This window comes from Pteropus medius, unplaced genomic scaffold (genome assembly GCF_902729225.1).
Source record: "Pteropus medius unplaced genomic scaffold, Ma_sr-lr_union100, whole genome shotgun sequence".
Taxonomy (NCBI): domain Eukaryota; kingdom Metazoa; phylum Chordata; class Mammalia; order Chiroptera; family Pteropodidae; genus Pteropus; species Pteropus medius.
In genome coordinates, this window is record NW_024352780.1 from 123002 (window position 1) to 143866 (window position 20865).

Consider the following 20865-nt stretch of genomic DNA (forward strand, 5'->3'; position numbering starts at 1 on the left):
CAGCCAAGCCCTCATCTGAGTGTGTGAAGGAAGATGTGGAAACATCGGTAGACACATCTGTCCTGCACAGCTTCCACCTGCCCTCTGGTCCTGCTGTGCGCCTCCAGGGTGGCTATACCTGTGGTCTTCCCATGTCTGCCAGCCCACCCGTCTTCTCTTAAGAACTGCCCCCAAGGGTCCCCAGGTCCCAGCCCCTGACTGCCCCGTGTGGAACAAGCCCCCCCCCTGCTGTCTGGCGCGTGTGTGCGTGTTCACCCTGTGCACAGCTGGCCACAGCCATCTGGGAGAAGCATAAACACTAGGGCGTGAGTGCAGCCAGCCGGCGTGTCAGTTCTGGGGGTGGGGGGGATGGCGAGGGCCCCCATTCCCTCCATGCTGGCCAGTGTGAGCGTGTCCGTGGAGGCACCTGACACCAGTGAATGTTAGGGAAACCACACTTCCTTGTGAGCCCTGGGAGTTGTTAGGCAGAAGCTGCCTGGGGTGAAGGCCACACTGAGGAGACCCCAGGTGGTGACCAAGCCCAGTACCCCCTTTCTGTGTGGTGGCAGTAGCCTGTCCTGTGTTTCTCGTGGATAGGCCATGCTCAAGCAAGCCTCACATCCTGATTTTTCTCCCACAAAAATGACAGCACCTGCCCCCTAGGTATGGAGGCCCCATGAGTCATATATTCCCAGGTTTGAGGCCCACTGTGGGCTTGTCTGTCTCCAAACTAGGGGATACCCAGGAGGCGCAGCTCAGGGTGCCACCTCACCCTGCCTGCCCTGGGGATGCAAGGACAGCACAGGACAACCCACCTAAAGGAAACTGACCATGAAGTGGTGTCCTGCCTGGCGTTCTTGCTCACCGTGGGCAGGGCTGGGCCACTTGGATTCTTAAAGTGACCCCAGGCATTTCTAGATTGCAGAGCAAGGTTACAAAATGGCTCTTCAGCTTCGGGGTATACAACAAGGGCTAGTCAGGGGCCACCTGATAACCAGAGATGGGGGCTAGGTTCGTGCTCCTGGTCTTCAGGGTTCCCATGTGTAATAGCCAGACCCCCCAGGATAGTGTTTGCAGAACCTCCAGCTCTGGGCCTGTGGACCCAGCTGAGGGTACTATGGGTTGAACATGTGCCACCCCACATGCCTGACGCATAGGGCCATGCTGGACTGCAGGCAGCTTTATTTTGCCAGAGCCCACCCTTCACTTGGCCTTGCCCTGGGCAGCCACAGCCTCCATGGCCTTCCGGACAGTCTCCTCATCACCCAGGAACCGCATGGGCTTGATGGGCTTCAGTCCCTTGTCCAGCTCGTACACGATGGGGATCCCCGTGGGCAGGTTCAGCTCCATGATGGCCTGGTCTGACATCCCTGGGCGGGAACCAAAGGTCCTCAGCCCTCCCGGCCTGTTCACCAGGCGGCCACCTGCTTTTGCGCTCAGCAGGCTCCATGACTGACGAGCCACAGAGCTGGTCGGCCAGGCAGCATGGCCATGGGAACGTGCTGGAGATCGGGACAGCCAAGGGAAGGCGGCCTACAGAAAGCTGCGCTAAACCAAGGACCTTTTCCCCTGCCCCAGCTCCTGTGACCTGAGGTGGCGCCATGGAACTCAGCCCAGTGTGACCTCTGGCCCAACCCATGGTTGTTTGGGTTCAGTCAGGCCATTAGCTGCACATTTTTAGAGAGTTCTAAACTGGGCATCCTAAACAGTAGAGCAGGGGGTTCTCTCAAGATGAGGGGCAGCAGGATGGGCCTCCCATGGCCAAGGTGGACACAGACTCCATCCGGTGAAAGGGTAGCATTTTCTGCAGAAACCTGACGCTGCTGGCCGCTGTCAGTCCTGGCCTGGAATAGCTCACCCTTTGGCATTTCTGCCACCTTGCAGTGCAAGGAGGCCAGTTCTCTGGGGAACGGAGGGCCCAGCCATGTCCCCTCAGTGTGCCCTTTGCTCCCAGCTAGCGTAGAGGCACGTGGGCGTGTGAAGCCCCAGGGAGGGTGGGAGGGGCAGAAGATGTCCTCTGTCTGCTGGACTCAGCGCCAGGTGTGGGGCGTGTGCATGGACCTGGCGTCCTGGGGCCTGCTTGTCTGCTCTGGCCAGCTGCCTAGCAACCCCACCTGCCTCCTGTTTCCGTGACCCCAACAAGTCTGAAGCCATTCTGATGCTGACAGACTCGTCTATGTCTGCAAACCCTGAAGGCCTCTGTCGCTGCCTGAGCAGGCTTCAAAGGGGGCCCCTGGAGTACCCCACCATGCTGTGCAGTTGCCCCAGCCCCTCTGGTAGGAGCCCAGCTGCAAAACTGCCCCTTTTGACTGGTCATACTTCTGCCTGGAGGGACAGGGCTCTGCCTCAGCCCCACATGCAGGAACCAGCAGTACCAAGAACTACCAGGTGAGTCCCAACATGATGTGACTAGACCAGGGACACAGCAAAGCGGGATTTGGAACTTGTCAGCTCTGCCTTTTCCTAGCTTAGTGTCATTGGCCAAAATGCCACCCTGGGCCCTCCCCACCTTAGCCCCTGTGCAGGGTGGGCCTGGGCGCTGGGTCTGTGATGGGATGTGTTTTCACCTACCATTGTCAGGAGGAAGCTGCAGTGTCTGTTTTAAATAGTTTCTCCAACCCTTCCAGCTCAATTCAGTTTGAAAGCCCCACCCTGGGCACTGAACAGCTGTAAAGCCGCCTGGGCCAGGCAGTGGGCACTGCTGAACCGGAAGCCAGACATGCAAGGGCCCGTGTCCCTTCCACCTCCCCCCATGCAGCACGTGAGGGACGCCTCACCTTCCAGGTGCTTGACAATGCCCCGCAGGCTGTTCCCGTGGGCTGCAATCAGCACCCTCTTGCCAGCCTTTATCTGGGGGGCAATCTCCTCGTTCCAGAAGGGCAGGGCCCGGGCGATGGTGTCCTTGAGGCTCTCGCAAATAGGCAGTTCCCCGGGCTTCAGGCCTGCATAGCGCCGCTCCTGGGGGCACCATGCTGCTGTGTACCCAGAGACAGCCACCCCACCCAGCTCTGTCCCGAGGCCCTGCCCCCGGCCTTCCTCCTGCCCGCCGCGCACCCCCCCAGCCACCTACCTTGCTGATGGAGCTGTAGTAGGGGTGCTTCTCGTCCATGGGGGGCGGCGGGATATCGAAGGAGCGCCTCCAGACCTTGACCTGCTCCTCCCCGTGCTTGGCGGCGGTCTCCGCCTTGTTGAGGCCCGTGAGGCCCCCATAGTGCCGCTCGTTCAGGCGCCAGGTACGTACCACAGGCAGCCACATCTGGTCTGTGCCGTCCAGGATGGTCCAGAGAGTGCGGATGGCCCGCTTCAGCACCGACGTGTAGCAGATGTCAAACTCCATCTTGGCGTCCTTGACGGCCTGGGCCCCCCTCTTGGCCTCCTCAGCCCCCTTCTCACTCAGCTCAGCGTCGAACCAGCCGCAGAAGCGGTTCTCCTGGTTCCAGGTGCTCTCGCCGTGCCGAACCATCACGAGGCGGTGGGTGGACATGGTGGTGGTGCTGGGGACCGTGGCAGGCTCCGGACTGGGACAGCTGCCTCCCACCGTGTCACCAGCTTTATAACAGTCCGTCCCCAGCCCCCATCCTGGCCAACTGCCAATCAGCATTCCAGGCCCGACAGGCAGCGGCAGGTGACCAGTAGCAAAGCTTTGGGGGAGGGCAGGCTGGAAGCTGGACTTAAAATAGTTCCAACAGCCACCAGTCCCCCACACGGAGCCCAGGCTGGGGAGGGCTGTCAGCCAAGAAGGGCAAGCCCAAGAGGTGGGTGCTAGGAGAAATGGGTACTGTCCAGAGAAAGGCTTGCCCTGACTTGCCTCCCCGCCCCCATCAAACCCTCCCGGATCCCAGGGGTCCGGACCCATCAGGCAGAGGCGTGAAAACCCCACCCACTTTCTCCTAGCCCCTCAGCACAGCTGGGGACCGGCCTGTGTTTCAGTGGAGAGAGGCTAGTCCCAAAAGGTTCCACTATGTGACATCTTGGAGAAGGTAAAGCTATAGGGCCAGAGAGGAAGCAGACGAACAGGTTAGGGGGGTGGAGCTTGTGACCACGGGGACAGCCTGTGGGTGTCTTGCTTTTGGTGGAGGTGAACAGGTCTACGTGTGTCAAAGCTCATAAAACTGGACTAAAAGAGTCCATTTTACTACATTTTAGTTTTAAAAATGTTTTTAATGGGGTGAGTGATCAGGGAATTCTTAATCTGACAGACTTTGAGTCAAGAGTGATTCCAGCTGGACAGCTGAGCGTGGGGGCGCCTGGGGATCTGAGGAACGGGACCCTGTCCCCTAGGAGAGGGTGTCTACGGGAGTAGGGGGCCATGGGGTGGGGGTGGGGGTGGGGAGGGCCATGGTGAGGACTTGGGACTTACTGGGAAACGTGGGGCACTGCTGGAGGGCTTTGAGCTAGGAGTGAAACCATGTGACCTGACTGTAAAAGGTGCTCTGAACAGACCTCAAAGGAGCATAGGTGGGGACAGGAAGTCTGGCTGGGGTGTGGGGTGACCCAGCAGGAGGCAGTGGGCACCATAAGCATTCAAAGTTCTCTTCCTGCCAACTCCCTGCCCTCGGGGCCTCGTCCCTCTCCAGGTGACCCCAGTGGCAGCACCCACGGTAGACCCAGTAGGCAGGGGCTCCAGCGCCACCTCCCGCTCGGAGGCCTGAGCCTGGGAGCAGCCAGTTGAGCACTGACTACAGAGCAGTCAGGTCTACAGGGTCTACAGCCCTGCGAATAAAGTCCCGTTTGGGTCCCATAGCACTGGGGGGCAGCTTGAGGACTCTGGCCCAGGGTCAGAGCCATGGTGCCACCAGTGGCCGAGGGGTAGGTGGCCAGGCAAGACTGACCTGCGGGAGGAACCGTCCCCATACTCGGGCCAACACACAGCAGCACTTCCAGAAAACAGAGCTTGGTTAGTCGGGTGATTTCATTTGGTTTCCTCTTAGATGGGTGTGCCCGGGGGAGTGGTAGTCACAGGGGTTCCACTCGGGAGGGGCGAGGGCTTGGGGCAGCAGGTGACTTCTGCCAGGAGATGTCCAGTGGCTCGGGGCGTGGTGGGGACTGGCTGGCCAGCTGGGTGGCATTTCTGCTGTGCAGAGGTGGGTGGGCAGGCAGGGTCAGGCATTCCTCAGCTGCGGCGGGAGGTATGTAAGGCCCAGGTGTCTGAAGATGTCTTCCTCTGCAGCCAGGTGCACAAACGTCTCCTGCAATGGAAATGGGACCTTGGTAGCTCTCCTGACAAAGGCGGGGGGTGGGGGGAGACAAGAGGGGTCCCAGGACAGTGGGGTGGGCGGTGTTCCAGGGCCCTGCCCGTGGGCTTCAGGCCAGGAGCAGGCCGCCTACCCTACGCTTTCCCGCCCGCCAGCGCACCTGTTCCGGGTCGTACAGCCCTTCGCTGTTCAGCCACAGCCCCCTCTCCTTCCGGCTGAAGCGGCGAAGCTCCCGCTCAAAATGCTGGGGGGGCGGGGAAGCAACAGCGTTGGCAGGGCCCCGACCCCAGACCAGGCGGCCCCACAGCACAGGCCCTACCTTGGAGCCGGTCCAGCCAAGCAGGGCGAAGGGGAACTGGCTGATGGGGGCGACCACCAGGTCCACGCGCACCGCCTTCCAGGGGCGGCAGGGCCCCAGGGCGCCCCCGACAGCAACCCCCGGGGAACTTGGCAGGCGAAGAATGCAGAAGCACCTCTCCAAGGTGTCGGTGGTGCGGCTCCTCCGGGCTGGGCGGGTGGGCTCTTGGCCTTGCGGGAGCCAGTGCTGGTGGTACAGGACCAGGCCCTGCGGGGAGTTCCCTGTGACCGCTATGTGACCACACCAGGAGCCACCAAGGCAGAGCCGACCCCGCCACTCTCACCTGCTCCTTGAGGCTGTGCATCACTCGGGACAGCAGCCCCACCTCCTGGCCCTCCTCGGGGTGCGTGATGAGGAAGTCCACGTCATGGCCCTGCAACTTCCCCCTGCGGGGCCCGGGCTGACTCTGCTGTCCAGGGCACGGCCTCCGTGCGCTCCCAGACCTGCCCCCGCAGCCACTCTGTGCCTTTGCTGGGGAGGGCCCCTTACCTCCGGAAGCCGCCAGCCAGTGTGACTGTGGCCCCGGGAAGGGCCTGCTCCACGGCTGCCTCCACCACCTGCTGCAGGGCCTCCGCATCGGGCCGCTGGACCGGGGTGCTCAGGTCCGCATGGTGCCTGAGTCCTGCGGGCACAGCTCTGCTGACCTTCCCGTCGCCCTCTCCACTCCCCTCCAGCCTTCATTCTGAGGTAACTGTAGATCTGCACAGAGGCCCCACGTGCCCTCCCCGCCCCGCCAGCACAGCGTCTTACAGAGCGCATCTACGTCACGGGGGATGCGAACGCTGACACGACCAAGACACAGACTCTTTCTAGTGCCTTGGTTTCCCCCCTGTAAAATGGGACCCGCTAACTATGGAAGATGAACACGCAGTGTAAACATACATATGCCTTACTGTTAAAGTGTAAGCTGAAGCTTATTGGATTTTGTTAACCAATGTCACCATGAAAAAATTAATTAAAAAACTAAAAATAAAATGGGACCGGCAGTTGACAGACACATAGAAGATAGCTCTACCACTTCGGAGCAGTGCACATTAGCCCAAGTCCTTGTCCTCCCATCAGAGGGATCTCTACCTTCCACGTGTAGTTAGAGGTTTACGTGTGGCAGTGACAGCACCTGGCAGAGCACATTCTCAGAGCTGCTGTCACCCCTAGCCTTGCTGTGTCCTGGGCTGGGGGGCAATTGAGTGGAACTAGCAGTGTCACCACCTAACGCTCCAGCTTTGTCACTTCCTGCTGACCGACCAGGAAGTGACACTGGTCGGTCTCCTAAGACCCCCAGGGGCCCTTCCTGCAGCCCCTAGGAAGAGGTGGTGGGTGCTGGGCCATGGGGTGCCCCAGGCCATAAAGAATGGAGCATCTGCTCAGCACCTCCTACCTGCTGGCCTCAGTGGCTTCACAGAGAACAGAGGCTCAGGGAGTCAGACTCAGGGCCACAACTACCTACATAGTAAGTGGCCCAGGTGGGTCTCAGACCCAGGCCTAAACGACTCAAGTTCCTGTTCGTCCCACTGCACAGTGCCAACTCCCACTAGCAGGCCCCTTGCTGAGCCTCTCCTACCGCCCGGGTCCCCTTGTCATTGGCCAGCAGGCCAGAGTGTCATGCCCCACCCTGGCAAGGTGTGCCCAGGCCCAGTTGTTCAGACCCAGTCCGAGCCATGTCTCAGCAGGAGGTCCCGAATGTCACATCAGCTACTGAGACCGCCATGGCTCTCTGAGAAGGGGCTGCAATGGGTCCTGGCCCCACTGGGTGGAGACCCTGGGAAGCCCACCACAGACAGCCGCCTTCCACTGGGACCCCCCACTGACCTTCCTGCCCTCCAGGCAGCGTTAGCTCTAAAGTCAAAGCCTTGGGGCACCTTGCTTTGAGGCAGCCCAGGAGTGGCCCTCTCTGGGGCTCACCTGCTTTCTGCTGCTGGGTCAGTCTCTGCACCTGCTCTCGGACATCGTCCAGTGTCCGCAGCCCCTCCCTGTACCACCGGTCAGCAGTCCTCACTCCGACCCCAAAGATCCCAGTGAAGAGCTGTTGGGAGGATGAGCGCAGCCAGATCAGAGTGAAGCTCTCATATCAGGGCGTGCAAAGCAACACCGATCTGCAAAAGGATCGTCACTCGGTCATCACGCGGCCCGGCCAGTGCTGCCCCTACTTGCATCTTTCCAGTTTAAGCAGCCTGTCCCAGGCCCCACGGCAAGCATAGGCAGGATTCAACTCCGAGCCTGGCCTGTGCAGCCCACCCTCCAGGGGGCAGCATGGAAAGACCTCAGGGCCTTGGCCTCTTCCTCTAGGAAGTCTGTCCCCAGACCGTGTGCAGCTCCAGCCTATGACTCTAACATCACCAGTCACCTAACAGTAGCTGACACGTCACTGCAGTTCCTAACACACAGTGAGCTTCACGGCCGCTCATAATAGAGGGTGCTTTCAGCAGGGTCCGGCAGGACATGAGCCCGGGGCTGGTGCCATTGTTCCAGGCTCAAACACAGCAGGCGTCACTGCCCAGCCATTGGCCAGCATAGCGCCCAGGACGCAGGAGATGACAGGGCTAGAACTGAGCTCTCATGGGGTGGCCGCCTCCCCACACACGTCTCTCACACAGGGGGGCCCTGACCCCAGACCAAGAAAGTCACCTGTCTCTTACAGCCCCTTGGTCAGGAGTAGCCCCTGCCCCAGACCGGCGACTCAGAGCCCCTCCCCAGGGATTTTTGGAACCAAGCAGAAGGCAGGCCCGTGCAGCGGCGGAGGCTGTAACGTGTGGCAGGAGCGCCTTCTGAGGCCACGTGTGACTGGGGGAGGCAGCTGGAGTGCCAAGGAGAGAGAACAGCCCGGCAGCACTCGAGCCCCAAGCCCCACTTCCTGCAGACAAGCTGTACCCCTTTTTGAGCTATGTTTTGGTCATCCTTTCCTTGATCCCCCAAACCAAGAACAGGAGCTGAGTCACTGTCACCAAGGAACCCTGACAGAAAAAATGTTGAGAATAACCCAAGCATACTGTTTATAAAAGTAAACTAATTGTTAACATACTTCTCCGTTTTCTGGGACTTGGGTGCCCATGTGGAGACTGACGGCTCCACTCTCTCAGCCCTTCGCCCTCCCTGGCTCCTGGGTCACACCCACCCTGTCCTCTGCCTGCCTGAGCCCCTCTGTCCTCCAGGGATGCCCCCTCTCCCTCCTTGAACCCCCGCCGATCCTTGCAACGTTCTGGGCAATTCCGCACGGCCGCGACAGCCGGCCCTGCCAGGCGCCTCACCACCCTACAGGCCGCCAGTCTAACAATTGGCAGCCACAGGAGCAGCGCTGAGACGTCGGGTGGCTCCACATGCGATCGGAGCTGAGGAGCAGCAGAGAGATGGCGCTGTGGACACAGGCGGTGACACCAGATCAGGGCACGATGCCAGACACGCAGACCAGAGCCAGGCTCCGCGGCCCTGCTGGCTCCCTCAGCTCTGAGCAGACGCTGTTTAAAGTGCAGAGCATGTGACACACCTGAGCGCATCCGTTAACAGTCCAGTAAGGACAGTGCTGAGCAATCTAGAAAATTCCCTGTGCTCAAAACAAGTTTCTCTTTGCTGTTTTCCACCTATGCGTGTCAGGTGTCAGCTGCCACTTCCTCAGAGGCCCTCTGACTCCGACCGCTGCGTGACTGTGGAGTCATCGGGGAAGTGGGCTGTGCGCCCCTGCAGCTGCCCTGCCCTGCGCGCACCTTCATGCTCCGGTACCTGGCCGACAGCCGGACCCTCTCCACCTCCACACACTCGCCTCGGTCCAGCAGCTCCTGCGCAGAGACAAGGCCGTGAGCCCGCTGGCGGAGAGAGCTGGGCCAGGCCTGCAGACCTCATGTCGGCAGGGGCCCTGCGGTGTCAGCATGGGACAGAGGGACTGGAGACGCAGACTGCGCCCAGGGAGGCGACCACAAAGCCCCTCGGCCCCGGGACACAGGTGGTCCCTCGGATGAGTAACGAGTCCCCATATGTGTCAACGACTGCTGTTCCGAACAGCTGGTGAAGTCGGCGCGCCTGCATCTAAAAGCACGAAGGCCCCCTCTGTCCCCGTGCGTGCTCCCAGAGATGGGTACAGAGGCCTTTGCACTTGGAAGGAAGTGCCTACACATGGGGCTTCTCTGCCACCATCCAGTTTGGGCTGATGCCAGCAGTGCCAGCCGCCAGCCCTGCCAGGCCCTGGTGGCTCCCTCTGAGTCGTCTCAGCCACCTTGAAACAGGGTATGACCCTGACTTACGTGAGGAATCTGAGTGGATGGTGGCTTGCCACCGCCAGGGAGCCTGCACAGTGGGCCCTGAACCAGCCGACCACCTGCGCTCACCAGCTTCCAGGTCACCGCAGCCCACTGTGTCCACAACCCCGCCTTCCGAGGAGTGGCACGTACCTACCTGGACAACCCTGCAGGAGTGCTCTCCGAAGTGGGGCAGGCCCTGCAGCTGCCTCAGGGCTGTGACAGGGCCAGGGAACGCCTTGAGCATGGAGGCTGCTCTGCTGAAGGCAAGGATACGGCCCTCGCTGCCGTCAAAGCCCGCCGCCTCTGCCAGCATCTCCAGAGCCTCCTGCAGGGAGGACATGGTGGGTGGGGAGCCTCATCGCAGCTCGCCAGCTGCCACCCACCTGTCCCCAAGCCTGGGGCAGGGCAGAGTGGGGAGTGCTCCCAGGGAGGCTGGGAACCCACGGCTCACCGAGAGGCTGGTGTTGTGGTGTGTGAGGGGTGTGGGGCGCTGGCACGCATAGGGTGGCATCCACACCAGGCTGGGCAGCCCTTTCCTGGGCACAGCCACCTAGGGATGGGCAATGAACAGGCCACTTGAGCCTGCAGGGCTGGCAGCCTCTGGAGCCTTGCCTCTCCTAGGCGGTCACCTAGGGCTCTCGGGCACACAGGACAGAAGAGGCTGACTCTGAGGGCGAAATGACTGAAGGCATGGGGCAGAGGCGGCACTGCCCTGCACAGCAGCCAGGGACGGGCTCTGCAGGCCAGTGGCAGGGTGGCGCCACATGCCGATCCTCACAGAGCACCTTTCCTGCTGGTGCACATGCTGCATGAGCCCCCTAGCTCCCCGAAGCATCTCAATCACGTGGGTAGGGAATGTCTGACACCCCCACCTCAGGAGCGGAGACCGAGGCCTCATGGCTCACAGGCAGGACCAGGATTTGCACGTGGGTGTCCTGTTCTGAGCCTACACCTGTATCGCCCGGCTCGGCTCGCCTAGGAAGCACAGACGGGGCCAAGGCCACGAACTGCACAGCACTCTGAGGACAGGCTCCTGCCGGCCCTTGTCATCTCACTCAGGGATCACAATCATCTACCTGGAAAGGCCAAAGATGCTAAACACAGGTGGACTCAAAGAGAGTTTGCACGAATGGTGACAGCAGAAGCTGAGATGGCCTGGCTCGGAGGTGGGATCAGAGCCCTCAGCACCCACATCGTCTAGATGCTAAGGCACGGCTGCGACGTGTGGCACCTGACCAAGCTGAGCTACCTGCGCTGGGGCCCCCTCTGTGCCCTCCACCCACTCACCTGCAAGCGGTGCCGGCCCTCCACGGGTACAGGCTGCCCGGCTGCCATGCTCTCTGTGAACCAGCTGATGTCCAGCAGTGCGGGGCGGGCACACCCGGACTCGGGGGGCGCCACCCTGCTCTCCTGCCAGCAGACGGCCTCCTCCGCAGAGGTCTGCTCCATCACCACGTGCGTCACCTCAGAGCTGGGCAGGGGCAGGGGGAGGGGTGAGGCCCAGGCCACATACCCAGGCCTGCCACCCTTCCTGCTTCCCTAGCACCTCCAAGCCTCTGCTCTGCCTCTGAGCACCCACCTCAAATACCACCTTCTCAGAGACCTCCAGCCCCCTCTACTGGCGGCCCTCCAGCACCGCAGAGCTGTGGTCCCTGCTCGAGCTGTCAGAAGCCCAGCCTGATTCTGTGCTGTCTCCCTCTCTTCGCATCCCACAGAAAGGAGTTCCTCAGGGCCAAGGACCAGGGGTTCTTCATCCAAGCGCCAGAGCCAGACAGCTTGGCGTTGAACCTCAGCTCTGCCACGTCCTTGCTGCGTGCCCCTGGGCACCTTCCTCACTTCTAGGTGCTTTGATTTGCTCCTCCGTAAAGCAGAGACAGTTCATCTCCCTTGTTGGGTTGTTGTAAAGAGTAAATTAGCTAATAAGTGATGGGGCTTCCACGGCGCCCAGCACATGCCACGCTGCCATCACCATCCTCTCCTGAGTGGGCCTGCCATACCACAACCACCCCCCGCCACCACCACCAAAGATGAAGTTTAAAAAAAGAAACCACTGTGGAGGAACTGGCCTCGGGTTCGCTTGCTCTTTCGACTTCAAACTTAGGGGAACCCGCCACCTTACTCTCTGCATCGCCTGTGTAGCTGCTATTTTTTTGTCGTCCCGGAGCCTCACTCAAGTCACTTTCTCAGTGCCCGGAGAGAGGAGATGGCAAGAACTCTCGAAGGCAGTGACACTGTTCACCACGCCTGCACTCATGTGGCTGTCTACAAAGCCTCTGGCACACAGTCCCTCGACCTACAGATCGCTCCTGGCCCTAACTATTCGCGCCCTTTTACAGAAGAGGAAATGAAAGCAGGACGCGACCATGACGTCCCAGGGTTAACGGAATCGAGAAACCTGGCGTGGCCCCCCCACCCGGCCAGCTGCGTGCGAGTTCTTTCAGCTCTCAGCCCCTCAGCTGTTAAACGCGGCACGTGACCGTGGCTGGTCATCTGCTAAGTCCTGGCGGTGGGCACGGAGCGGTGTCCTCCGGTCCACCCGACGCGGACGTCCCCGGCTCTCCGAGGGGTGGGGCTGTGGACGCCGCGCCCTACACCCGCCCTCACCCCAGGTAAGTGTCCCCGCCCTCGGGGAGCTGCTCCCAGCCCGCGCACCTGTAGGCGTCCAGCACGCGGAAGCCCTTGGACAGCGCCAGGCGCGTGAGGAAGGCCCGGCGGCTGCGGCCCATGTGCGGCTCCGCCAGGTAGATGGCGACCCCCGGGAAGCGCGCCGCGGAGGAGTCGGGGCCAGGTGTCCCGACCCGCGCCCGGCGCCGTTTCGGGAGCATCGGGGAGCGGACCTCGGCGGCGGTGGACTGAGTTAGAGGGGTAGGGGGAGCCGGAAGGAAGGCGGTGGCGCGGGGCTCCTCCCCGGGGCGGGCCCACCCCACGCACGCAAACTCGGGCTCGGTGGCTAGTGCCGCTGGGGCCGCTCGGACCACGGTGGGCCTGATTGGGCGGTGCCAGAGGCCCCGCCTCTATGCAAATGAAGCAGGGACCGCCTCTATGTGAACGAAGGACACGCCTCTATGCAAATAAGGAGGACACCAGATGCAGGGGACACGCCTCTATACAAATACAGGAGGACACGCCTCTATGCAAATGCGTGAAGTAGTCGCCCTATAAAAACGAAGGACACGCCTCTATGCAAATAGCGAGGACACACGCCTCATGCAGATGCAGGGGGACACGCCTCTATGCAAATATAGAGGACATGCTCTATGCAAATGGCTGGTGAGGACACGCCTCCCTTCCCCATGCAAATGAAGCCAGGGCCGCCTCTATGTGAACGAAGGACACGGCCTCTATGCAAATACGGGGGGTCATACTCTATGCAAATACAGGAGGACACGCCTCTATGTGCAAATACAGGCATTACGCCTATATGCAAATACAGGAGGACACGCCTCTATGCAAATGAAGGGTGACACGCCTCTATGCAAATATAGGGGGACACACCCTCTACTTAAATTACTCCGACAGACAGCCGCGGCCGGCGGCCCGGCTGCCCGGCGTGAGTGACAGGGCCGAGGGGCTGGGCGCCCGCCCTCTGCCAGGGGCAGGGGGCGGCACGAGATCGGGCCGGGCTGGGGTATTGGCTTGGCGGAACGAGCTGCGGGCCCGCGCAGAGGCCCAGCGGGTGGCCGCCAGGACCCGGCGGCGCGGGGTCCCGGGGTCCCGGGGTCCCGGGACGGCGCCGCGGGGCAGACGCGCGAGCCTGGAACGTGCTGGTGGAGCGGCCGCTTCAAACCCGGGAAAGGTTTTTCAGTCAAAGGGCTTGGGGCAGCTGGCCGGCCATTTGGAAAAATAGAAGTTGGTTCCCTTCCTTCTGTACACCATAATAAAATCCAGATGGGTTTAACTTTCAAGTCTAAAAAACAAAGATACTGAAAAGTCGATGAATGTTTTTACAATCTGCCCCACAATAAACCTGAACATTGAAGGAAAAGAATGACAGACTCGGCTCCCAGATTTAAAACGTATTTTAAAATTAAAAGGCAAGCTGGACAGGTGTCTGTGACATTCTGAAATTAAGTCTAATTCATGTAATTATAAAATTGTCCACAGATAAATAAGGAAAAGGCAATGATCTATGGGAAAATTGGCAAGGACAGCAGTAGCAAGCCAAAGAAGAAATGCTACTCGGCTGACGCCAGATTGCCCGAGCCGCCGGGTCATTAGAGAAGACCAATGCAAGAGAGACATCTTCACCTGCCGCACTGTCGGACGTGTAAAGGATTGATCCCGTGCTGAAGGTGTGAGAGAACTGGCAGTTTTTAGAAAGAACTTTTTGAAAACCAGTTTGGCAACCATATCCAACCAAAACCAGAAACAAAAACAAAAATCACACCCAGCAATTCCTTTTCCAAGGTTAGGATTGCATTCGAATCGACAGATTAGGTTAGGAAAGCTGATATCTTGAAAACATTGAGCATTCCTGTGTGTCTCTCATTCCCAGGCACTATGTTTTGGAATCTTTGTTACGGCAGTACAGCCGGGCTCAGACTAAGACGGGAGAGGCCAGGTGTGACCCCGTCCCACCCCTCTGCTCCATCTTCTCTTCATGTGCAGTGGGCAGGGGCTAAGGCCGCCCCCCACCCCAGGACACACACTCCAAGAGGCTGGGCTTGTGGCCCCAGGAGGGAAGGGGCCGCTCCCAGGGCCTCTGTAAGGAGTGGGAGCCTAGTTCTCATCTGTGAGTTCCACCTCTCTATCCCTGGAAACTATTTTCTTTCTTTTTAACGTCCTCCGTCTCCATCTGGAGCAAAGGCAGCTTTTAGTGACATCACACTTGAATACTTAAAACACTGGGTTACTTGCAAAAATGAGGAACGCAGGGCCTTCCACAGGTGCAGGGAGGTTTGTGAGGGGGAAGGGTGACCCTCAGTGACTACTGAATGGAGGCCTGGGCACCAGCAGGCAAGGCCACAGCGTTGATGGGTGGCATGTTCTCCTCCCTGCCCTCTGTGGGCCACCACAGTCTGACCAGCTAAGAAGTGGAGAATTCAGCCCTCTTTCCCATAAACCTGGCTCAGGGTTCCAAGATGCCTAAGTCCCCAGCCTACTGTTCCCCACGTTGAAACCACCCCCAAAAAAGTCAGACAGGCCGCACAGATGGCCTCCTGGCTGGCCCTTTCCGCTGTCCTGGGGGTGGCAGTCCTCGTTCTGTGAGTGGCTGTCTCATATCGTGTTGTGGATTAGTTTTATCCGAATGCATGAGCTTGCATTTTTCCAAAATGAATCTCATCTGGCTATTTCTCGTTCCCACTTCCAGCTCCAAGAGGTCCCTGGCAGTCATCTTTCCATCCTCATGGCCTTCATGGAGCACCTTCCATGAAGGTCACTTCAGTGCCCTTCACACCTGTCCTTGGCCGGTGGGGCCAGGACCCTGCTGTATCTGTCTGCCTCCCGCCCCCCCAGCGGTGGTCCTGGCTCCTGTGGGCTGCTCGTGGCCAGACAACTAATGCTGCCGGACACTGCCGAGGGCCGCCGGCCTTGGTGCACCAGCCACCAGCGCGGGCCTGGTCCTCCTGAGCTCTCCACACCACCGGGTGTGGGCTGCCTGGTGGAGCAGTCAGCTCAGACTGACGCAATGAAACACCACACATTGGGCGGTTTCAACAACAAATATTTTTCACAGTTTCAGAGACGGAAGTCCAGGACCAGGGTGCCGACAAGGGTGATCTCATTCTGAGGCCAACTCACGTGGCTTGTAGGTGGCTGCCATCTCATTCACACGGCCTCTTCGTGCGCATGTGCAGAGACAGAGCCGGCTCCCTTCCCCTTGAAAAGCCACCAAGCCTATTGAGTTAGGACCCCCACCCCACTGACCTCATTTAATCTGTTACCTCCTACAAGCTCCATCTCCAAATACTGTCGCGTTGGGAGTTCAGGCTCAACACGTGAATTTGGGGGACGCAATTTAGCCCCTAAAGCCTGGCGTGTTTGTGTCCCGTGGCTGCTGTAACAGATTACCACAGACTGGGTGGCTTAAAGCAACAGAAACTTATTCCCTCCCCGTGTGGAGGCCAGAGGTCTGTCAAAGGGCCTCAAATGACAGTGCTCTGTTGAAGTCTGCTTCGGTCAACAGTGGGACAGGACAAAGAGGCCACCCAGTCCTTTCGCCAGTCCTGAGGGGCGGGGTGACTGCCCACCCCCGCACACACTCCCAGGGTGTGACTGCCCTTCCCCTCCCCCATCAGTCACCCCAATCCCCACTGCACAGTCCACAGCCCTGGTTTCGGGAATGTGTGGCCAGCTGTCTGCAGAGCGGGCCCATGCTGGCCGGCCCCTCCCGGCCCGCTTCCTTGGTAACTGCTCTTCCAGAGCCCCTCTCAAAACCCCACTCCAGTTCCCAGCCAGTGGCCTCGCGGGCTCCTCCCTCATCATGTCTGGGTTCAGGTCTGGTGGGCCCTGCGCCAGCACCCCAGGGCCCCTTGCCTTTCTTGTCTACACTCAGCTGACCTGCCCAGGCCTCACACTGGCCTGTCCTTCTGAAGTCCCTTCGGCTGCTCCCCTGCAGCAGGGTCTTCTGGGCCCTGGCACGTGCAGTGCCCTCTGCCCAGACACTGTCCCTTCCCTGTGGTGAGTTGCCTGACTCATCTCACTCGCTCCTCCAGGAAGTCTGTGCTGGTCCCCAAGCCCAGGCTGGGCCTCCTGTGTGTCCCCCAGCCCTGTGGGCTATAGCATCTGTCTCCTCTGTGCAGAGAAGGCTGCCAGGGGCTTGGGGGGCAGCGCCCACACACGATGCCGGCCCATGAATGTTTGCTGACTGCGTAAGCCGTCCTGGCATGGAATGTATGCATCTGACTGTCAGGCCCTCAGCAAGTGCCTCTTAGCAGGAGGTGCCCCCATGCCCATGGGGAGACTGTGAGGGGCCAGGGCGTCCCGGGCCCGGTGAGAGGGCCAGGTACAGAGATAGCTGCCTGGGGCCGCCAGGCAGAAGAACGAGCTTGGCGATTGAGAGGAGGGTAGAGAGAGAGGGCAGCTAGGGCTTCGCACTGGGACTCTGGGTGCCGCAGTGGCCCTGGGCACCCTGGCGCTCTCTCCAACAGCAGGAGCCGTGCAGCTGCGGGTGCGCACCTGCCAGCAGCTGCCTCCTCCTGTGGGACAGGTCGTCCGCTTCTCGGTTCTGTCGGCAGGGCTTCTGTCCCAGGTGTGAAGACAAACGCGAGAGTGTGATCCCTAACTCACAACCCGTTATAAAAGTTGCTAATCTCACAATTTCTTTCTTATTCTTATAGTTTTTTAGGGGGATTTCAGGTTTTTACATCTTCCTCTACTAGAAAATGGTAATCTTACCGAACATGAAAAAATATCATCTGTAGCAAAGACTGTAAATTATTCCTCAATATCTAGTATCTCCTTCATCAGTAACAGAGCTCCTGGCACAGCTGGCAAAGGCCACACTTCCAGCTTCCCTCCAGCTGGGTGGGGCCTGCGACTGAGTTCTGGCAAAGGCCAATGAAAAAAACTTGGAGCTTTGTGTGAGCTTCTAGAAAGTGTTCTTAGAGATCGTGCTCTACTGTTGTTTTCCTCCTTTCTGCTGGCTGGGATGATGCGAAGATGATGGGATGTCGAGCAGCTATTTTGCACCATGAGATGGGAGCCATATGTTGAAAGTAAGGGAGCAACGCAATGAAAGGAGCCAGGACCTCTAAGGGCCGGTAGGCTGCCCTACCAGCTCTGGACTGCTTACCTCTGGATTTTGTTTACATGAGCATATAAATTTCTATTTTATTTTAGCCATTGTTACGTTGGGTTGTCCATCACTCGCAGCTGACCCTGATCTCAACTGATAAGCGGAAGTTGCAGGTTCTGGGCTGTAAATCAGTTGTCCCTTAGTGGAGACACAGGACCTCTCTGCTGAGATGATTCAACTCTGAGTCTCTAGGTATTAGACCAAGTTTCTTTTTCATTAAACTTTTACTTGCTATGTTATGGAGCTCTGAAACCTGTCTTTGAAGGAGATTTTACGTTTTAGAGACTGCATCCTCTCCAGAAGTGCTGCAGGGCCGGCAGTGCCCCGTCCACCACCCTCTCAGCCCGGCCATGCTCCATGCTGGCCCGCCCACCCTCCTGTCTGCACGGCTCCCACTGGCCCCAAGGCCTATCTGTCTCACAAGATCCTGCTAAGGTGTTTATCTCGTATTTGCCACATTACAGGTATTTACTCAGGGCATGTACGTGTCAGGCACATCTCTGAACAAGGGTTTGGGGGATTCAGTAGTCAACATCATGGACCCCAATCCTTGGCCCTGCGAAGCCAGCACCGTTGGTAGGGAGACGTGATACACATGCCAGGTGAGTGTTAGCTATCGTGAGTGACCAGCCTCCCGACTCAGTGGACTAGAACCGTCACACGCCTGCCCATCGTCCACGTAGGCAGCTCAGCCCGTCTGACCTGGCACAGCTGGTCCCCCGCATCCCGCTGGCAGGGGTGGCCAGTGTCAAGTGGCCTCAGCTTTGCCCCCAGCAGCCTCGTCCTCTAGCAGGCTACACCCAGCTGTGCTCTCGTGGTTCTGGAAGCGGGGAGGAGGGGAGTGGGGACTCTGCAAGCATTTTTTCAAGCCTTTCCAAGAACCAAGTTTGTTCTCATCCCACTGTCTACAGCGGTCACACCACCAAGCCTGCAGCAGAATGGGCAGGGCCTACAAAGGGCAAAGGGCACGGGCACAGGATGGCCACTTAACTGGAGTATTGATGCCGTCAGTGTGCCCCAATATGTCACAAATAAAGTGAGGAGGGCGCAGTGGTCCTTTCGGCACATGTGGGGAGGGCTGGGGCTTAATGTAGGACGGTTGGAGAGGCTCTGAGAGCAGGTGGCTCTGAGTGAAGCCCAAAGGCGTGGTGTCTGAGGAGAGGTCACTCTTGGTCCGCAGCAGGATGTGCCACTGAGTCGGTGAGAGCCCTCTCGCCTAAACCTGGACCGTGCAGTGTTAGTCTGGGTGCCAGCAAAGGTCTTCTTGGGGCCACCACAGCACCTTGCTTCCTGAAGGCCCCGTGGACAGGCTGGCTGTCCCAGGCTTGGCACCTCCAGAGTCACATACCCCGCTCACAGCCATAGCACACCTCAGGAAGGAGCCTGTGCAGGGTCCTGGGGCACCCACTCCTTCATGAGGCTGGCCCCCACTTCCCCAGCCCTAAGGCCGCCTCACAGCTGGCGGGGGGGCCGCGGGCTGCTGCCGCCATGCTCAGCTGCAGCGGATGGGAGCAAGACACGGGCCGGAGGTCAGCCGCCTGGTCCACGGGCTGTCTGGGGAACACTGGGAGCCGAATGCAGGCTGAGGTTCTGGGGTGTGGAGGGGTCTGGGCAGACAGCAGACATAGTGGCATCTACGTTTCTCAGCTGGCTGGCTGGGATCAGCGTGTCTCTTCCGGAGACGCCCCCACAGGTTGCACCCAGAAAGAGTTTGACCCGCCGTCTGGGCGTTTCGAGCCCCCTCAGTGGACACACACGAGCCACCACAGCGGCTCTGAACGACAGTGGTTTCTCAGCTCTGCCCACACCAGGACAACTTCCATGAGGGTCTGACACGGGAAACGTAGTGCTCACGTCTGTCCCCCACCCAGGCCGCCCAGGGTCGGGGACAGACCTGCCTGGATATTTCTCACAGCTTTTAAAAGTAGAAACAAAGTCAAATCAGCTTGAAAAATACAAAGAGCTACATCTAACAGCTTCCCGTTATTGAAGACTTACGATTTTTCAGACACGACTTTCTCGGTGAGATCTCGTGCTGCTTCACAAGGTTACGTTATTGTCACCCCAGTGTCCAGAAGAGAGAAACTGCGGCTCCCAAAAGGTTCACTCCCCGACTAGGGGCTGCAGTTTCTTTCCCAGGGTTTTGTCTGCCTCTATGTCACCGTCAGCATAATTTAAGGAGAAGCCAACACTTTTTTGCGACCAAAGTTCTCAGTCCTTTCTCCTACAGCCTCTGCTTGGAAAAAATTCCCCAGCGGAGAACATGAGCACAGATCCCTGTGTGCTGCGACTAGCTGGGTGTCTCCTGTAAGACCCACGCCTGAGTCCTTGGGAGCACACGGAGAAGAAAATGTGACGTTGTTCCCAGCAGACCCGGTTGGGAGCTGGACTGCTTACTTTCCCCTGGGACCTGACACTGGCTGGCGTCACAGTGTGTTCCCACATGCCCTCCAGCCTGCGGACACAGGATTACTCGGCACTGGAAGCCGCCCCGTCCCCTGAGCCGTCAGCCCCGCTCCCCACGGCGCGGTGATCCCAGTCTCCCCAGGGGCTGGTTCTGTGGTGAGTGGAAGGAATTTGGGTGAACTCTGCTCACTCAGCAGTCCAGGCGGGGGGAGCTGGGCGGGGCCGTCAGACTTTGGAAAATCACATGAGACTTTCAACTTGTTGGAAACCCAGAAAATTGTTCTGCCAGTTGTGCACAAGGCCAGTGTCTGGGACACCCTAGGTTCCATGGCTCTGGGAACCACCTCCTGTGGGCCGAGCCACCTAACTCCTGGTGACGTCCAGACTGCAGACATTGGGTTTCGAGAGGGAGGGAGGAGCAGAGGGACAGGCCAGGCCTGGGCCCCTCTCCCTTGGTCCCTGGACTGGGGGTGGAGTGGCTGGCGTCTGAGCCTGGAGCCTGCTGTCCAGAGCCAGGCTCCCCAGGTCTTCCCGTCAGACCACTGTGCCGAGGCTCCGAGCACCTGGCAGGGTGTCCTCCAGGTCCCCCAGGCCCTGTCGCTCCTGCTCATCCCTGTCCCTGTGTCCTGCAGCTGCCCCAGCTAGAACCGGGCCACGCTGGTCCTGTGGTTGGTGACCCTGTGGCCTGATGGCCAGAGTCCAGGGAGCCTGGACACAAAGAGCATTTGGTCTCAGACACGTCACTTCTCCCTGGGCCTCAGTTTCCACACTCAGAAATGGGGGAGATGGGCACATACCCAGCAAGCATTAAGCACTGCCCAACCTGCCACCCATGTGCCAAGACCTGGCTCGGTGACTGGCATGAACAGTCTCTCCTCAGGGCTGGACTCACTCCCTGGTACCCTCTATCCCCACATCCAGTTGCTGACTTCCTGTTCCCCCAGGCCTGACCGTCTGTCC

At 59.4% G+C, this 20865-nt stretch overlaps 2 protein-coding genes across 14 annotated transcripts; both read right to left on the reverse strand.

Moving 5' to 3' along the window:
* Positions 1–1130: 1130 nt before the first annotated feature.
* Positions 1131–4712, reverse strand: PGAM2 (phosphoglycerate mutase 2). The gene is made up of 3 exons (XM_039847060.1): positions 3050–4712; positions 2757–2937; positions 1131–1349 (listed from the first exon to the last, which is right to left on the reverse strand). The coding sequence occupies exons 1-3, from the start codon at positions 3833–3835 to the stop codon at positions 1183–1185; spliced, it is 1134 nt and encodes a 377-aa protein (XP_039702994.1). The 5' UTR covers positions 3836–4712; the 3' UTR covers positions 1131–1182.
* A 161-nt stretch (positions 4713–4873) lies between these two features.
* On the reverse strand, positions 4874–12723 carry POLM (DNA polymerase mu). 13 transcript variants are annotated; one of them, XM_039847046.1, is made up of 11 exons: positions 12414–12719; positions 11049–11232; positions 10213–10311; positions 9916–10086; positions 9231–9302; positions 7435–7555; positions 6022–6154; positions 5816–5918; positions 5494–5739; positions 5335–5418; positions 4941–5168 (listed from the first exon to the last, which is right to left on the reverse strand). In XM_039847046.1, exons 1-11 carry the CDS (start codon positions 12584–12586, stop codon positions 5082–5084), a joined length of 1473 nt encoding a protein of 490 aa, XP_039702980.1. In that variant the 5' UTR covers positions 12587–12719; the 3' UTR covers positions 4941–5081. The 13 variants fall into 13 exon arrangements, with proteins under 13 accessions (XP_039702982.1, XP_039702975.1, XP_039702981.1 ...); XM_039847052.1 differs by having other exon boundaries at positions 4979–5168; positions 5648–5739; positions 12414–12720; XM_039847048.1 differs by lacking the exon at positions 5335–5418 and adding an exon at positions 11341–11647 and having other exon boundaries at positions 4874–5168; positions 5494–5918; positions 12414–12499.
* Between the last annotated feature and the right edge of the window lie 8142 nt (positions 12724–20865).

What these genes read in the sequence shown, in the direction of transcription:
- PGAM2 (XM_039847060.1), bottom strand. Translation starts at nt 3,835, where the DNA reads ATGGGTCCGGACCCCTGGGATCCGGGAGGGTTTGATGGGGGCGGGGAG. An exon ending in ACTACAGCTCCATCAGCAAG is followed by an intron (nt 2,938 to 3,049) that starts GTAGGTGGCTGG and finishes TGGTGCCCCCAG; the next exon opens with GAGCGGCGCTATGCAGGCCT. An exon ending in CATTGTCAAGCACCTGGAAG is followed by an intron (nt 1,350 to 2,756) that starts GTGAGGCGTCCC and finishes GTTCCCGCCCAG; the next exon opens with GGATGTCAGACCAGGCCATC.
- POLM (XM_039847041.1), bottom strand. Translation starts at nt 12,586, where the DNA reads ATGCTCCCGAAACGGCGCCGGGCGCGGGTCGGGACACCTGGCCCCGAC. An exon ending in AGGGCCGGCACCGCTTGCAG is followed by an intron (nt 10,312 to 11,048) that starts GTGAGTGGGTGG and finishes GCCCATCCCTAG; the next exon opens with GTGGCTGTGCCCAGGAAAGG. An exon ending in CCAGGTACCGGAGCATGAAG is followed by an intron (nt 7,556 to 9,230) that starts GTGCGCGCAGGG and finishes TCCTCCCAACAG; the next exon opens with CTCTTCACTGGGATCTTTGG.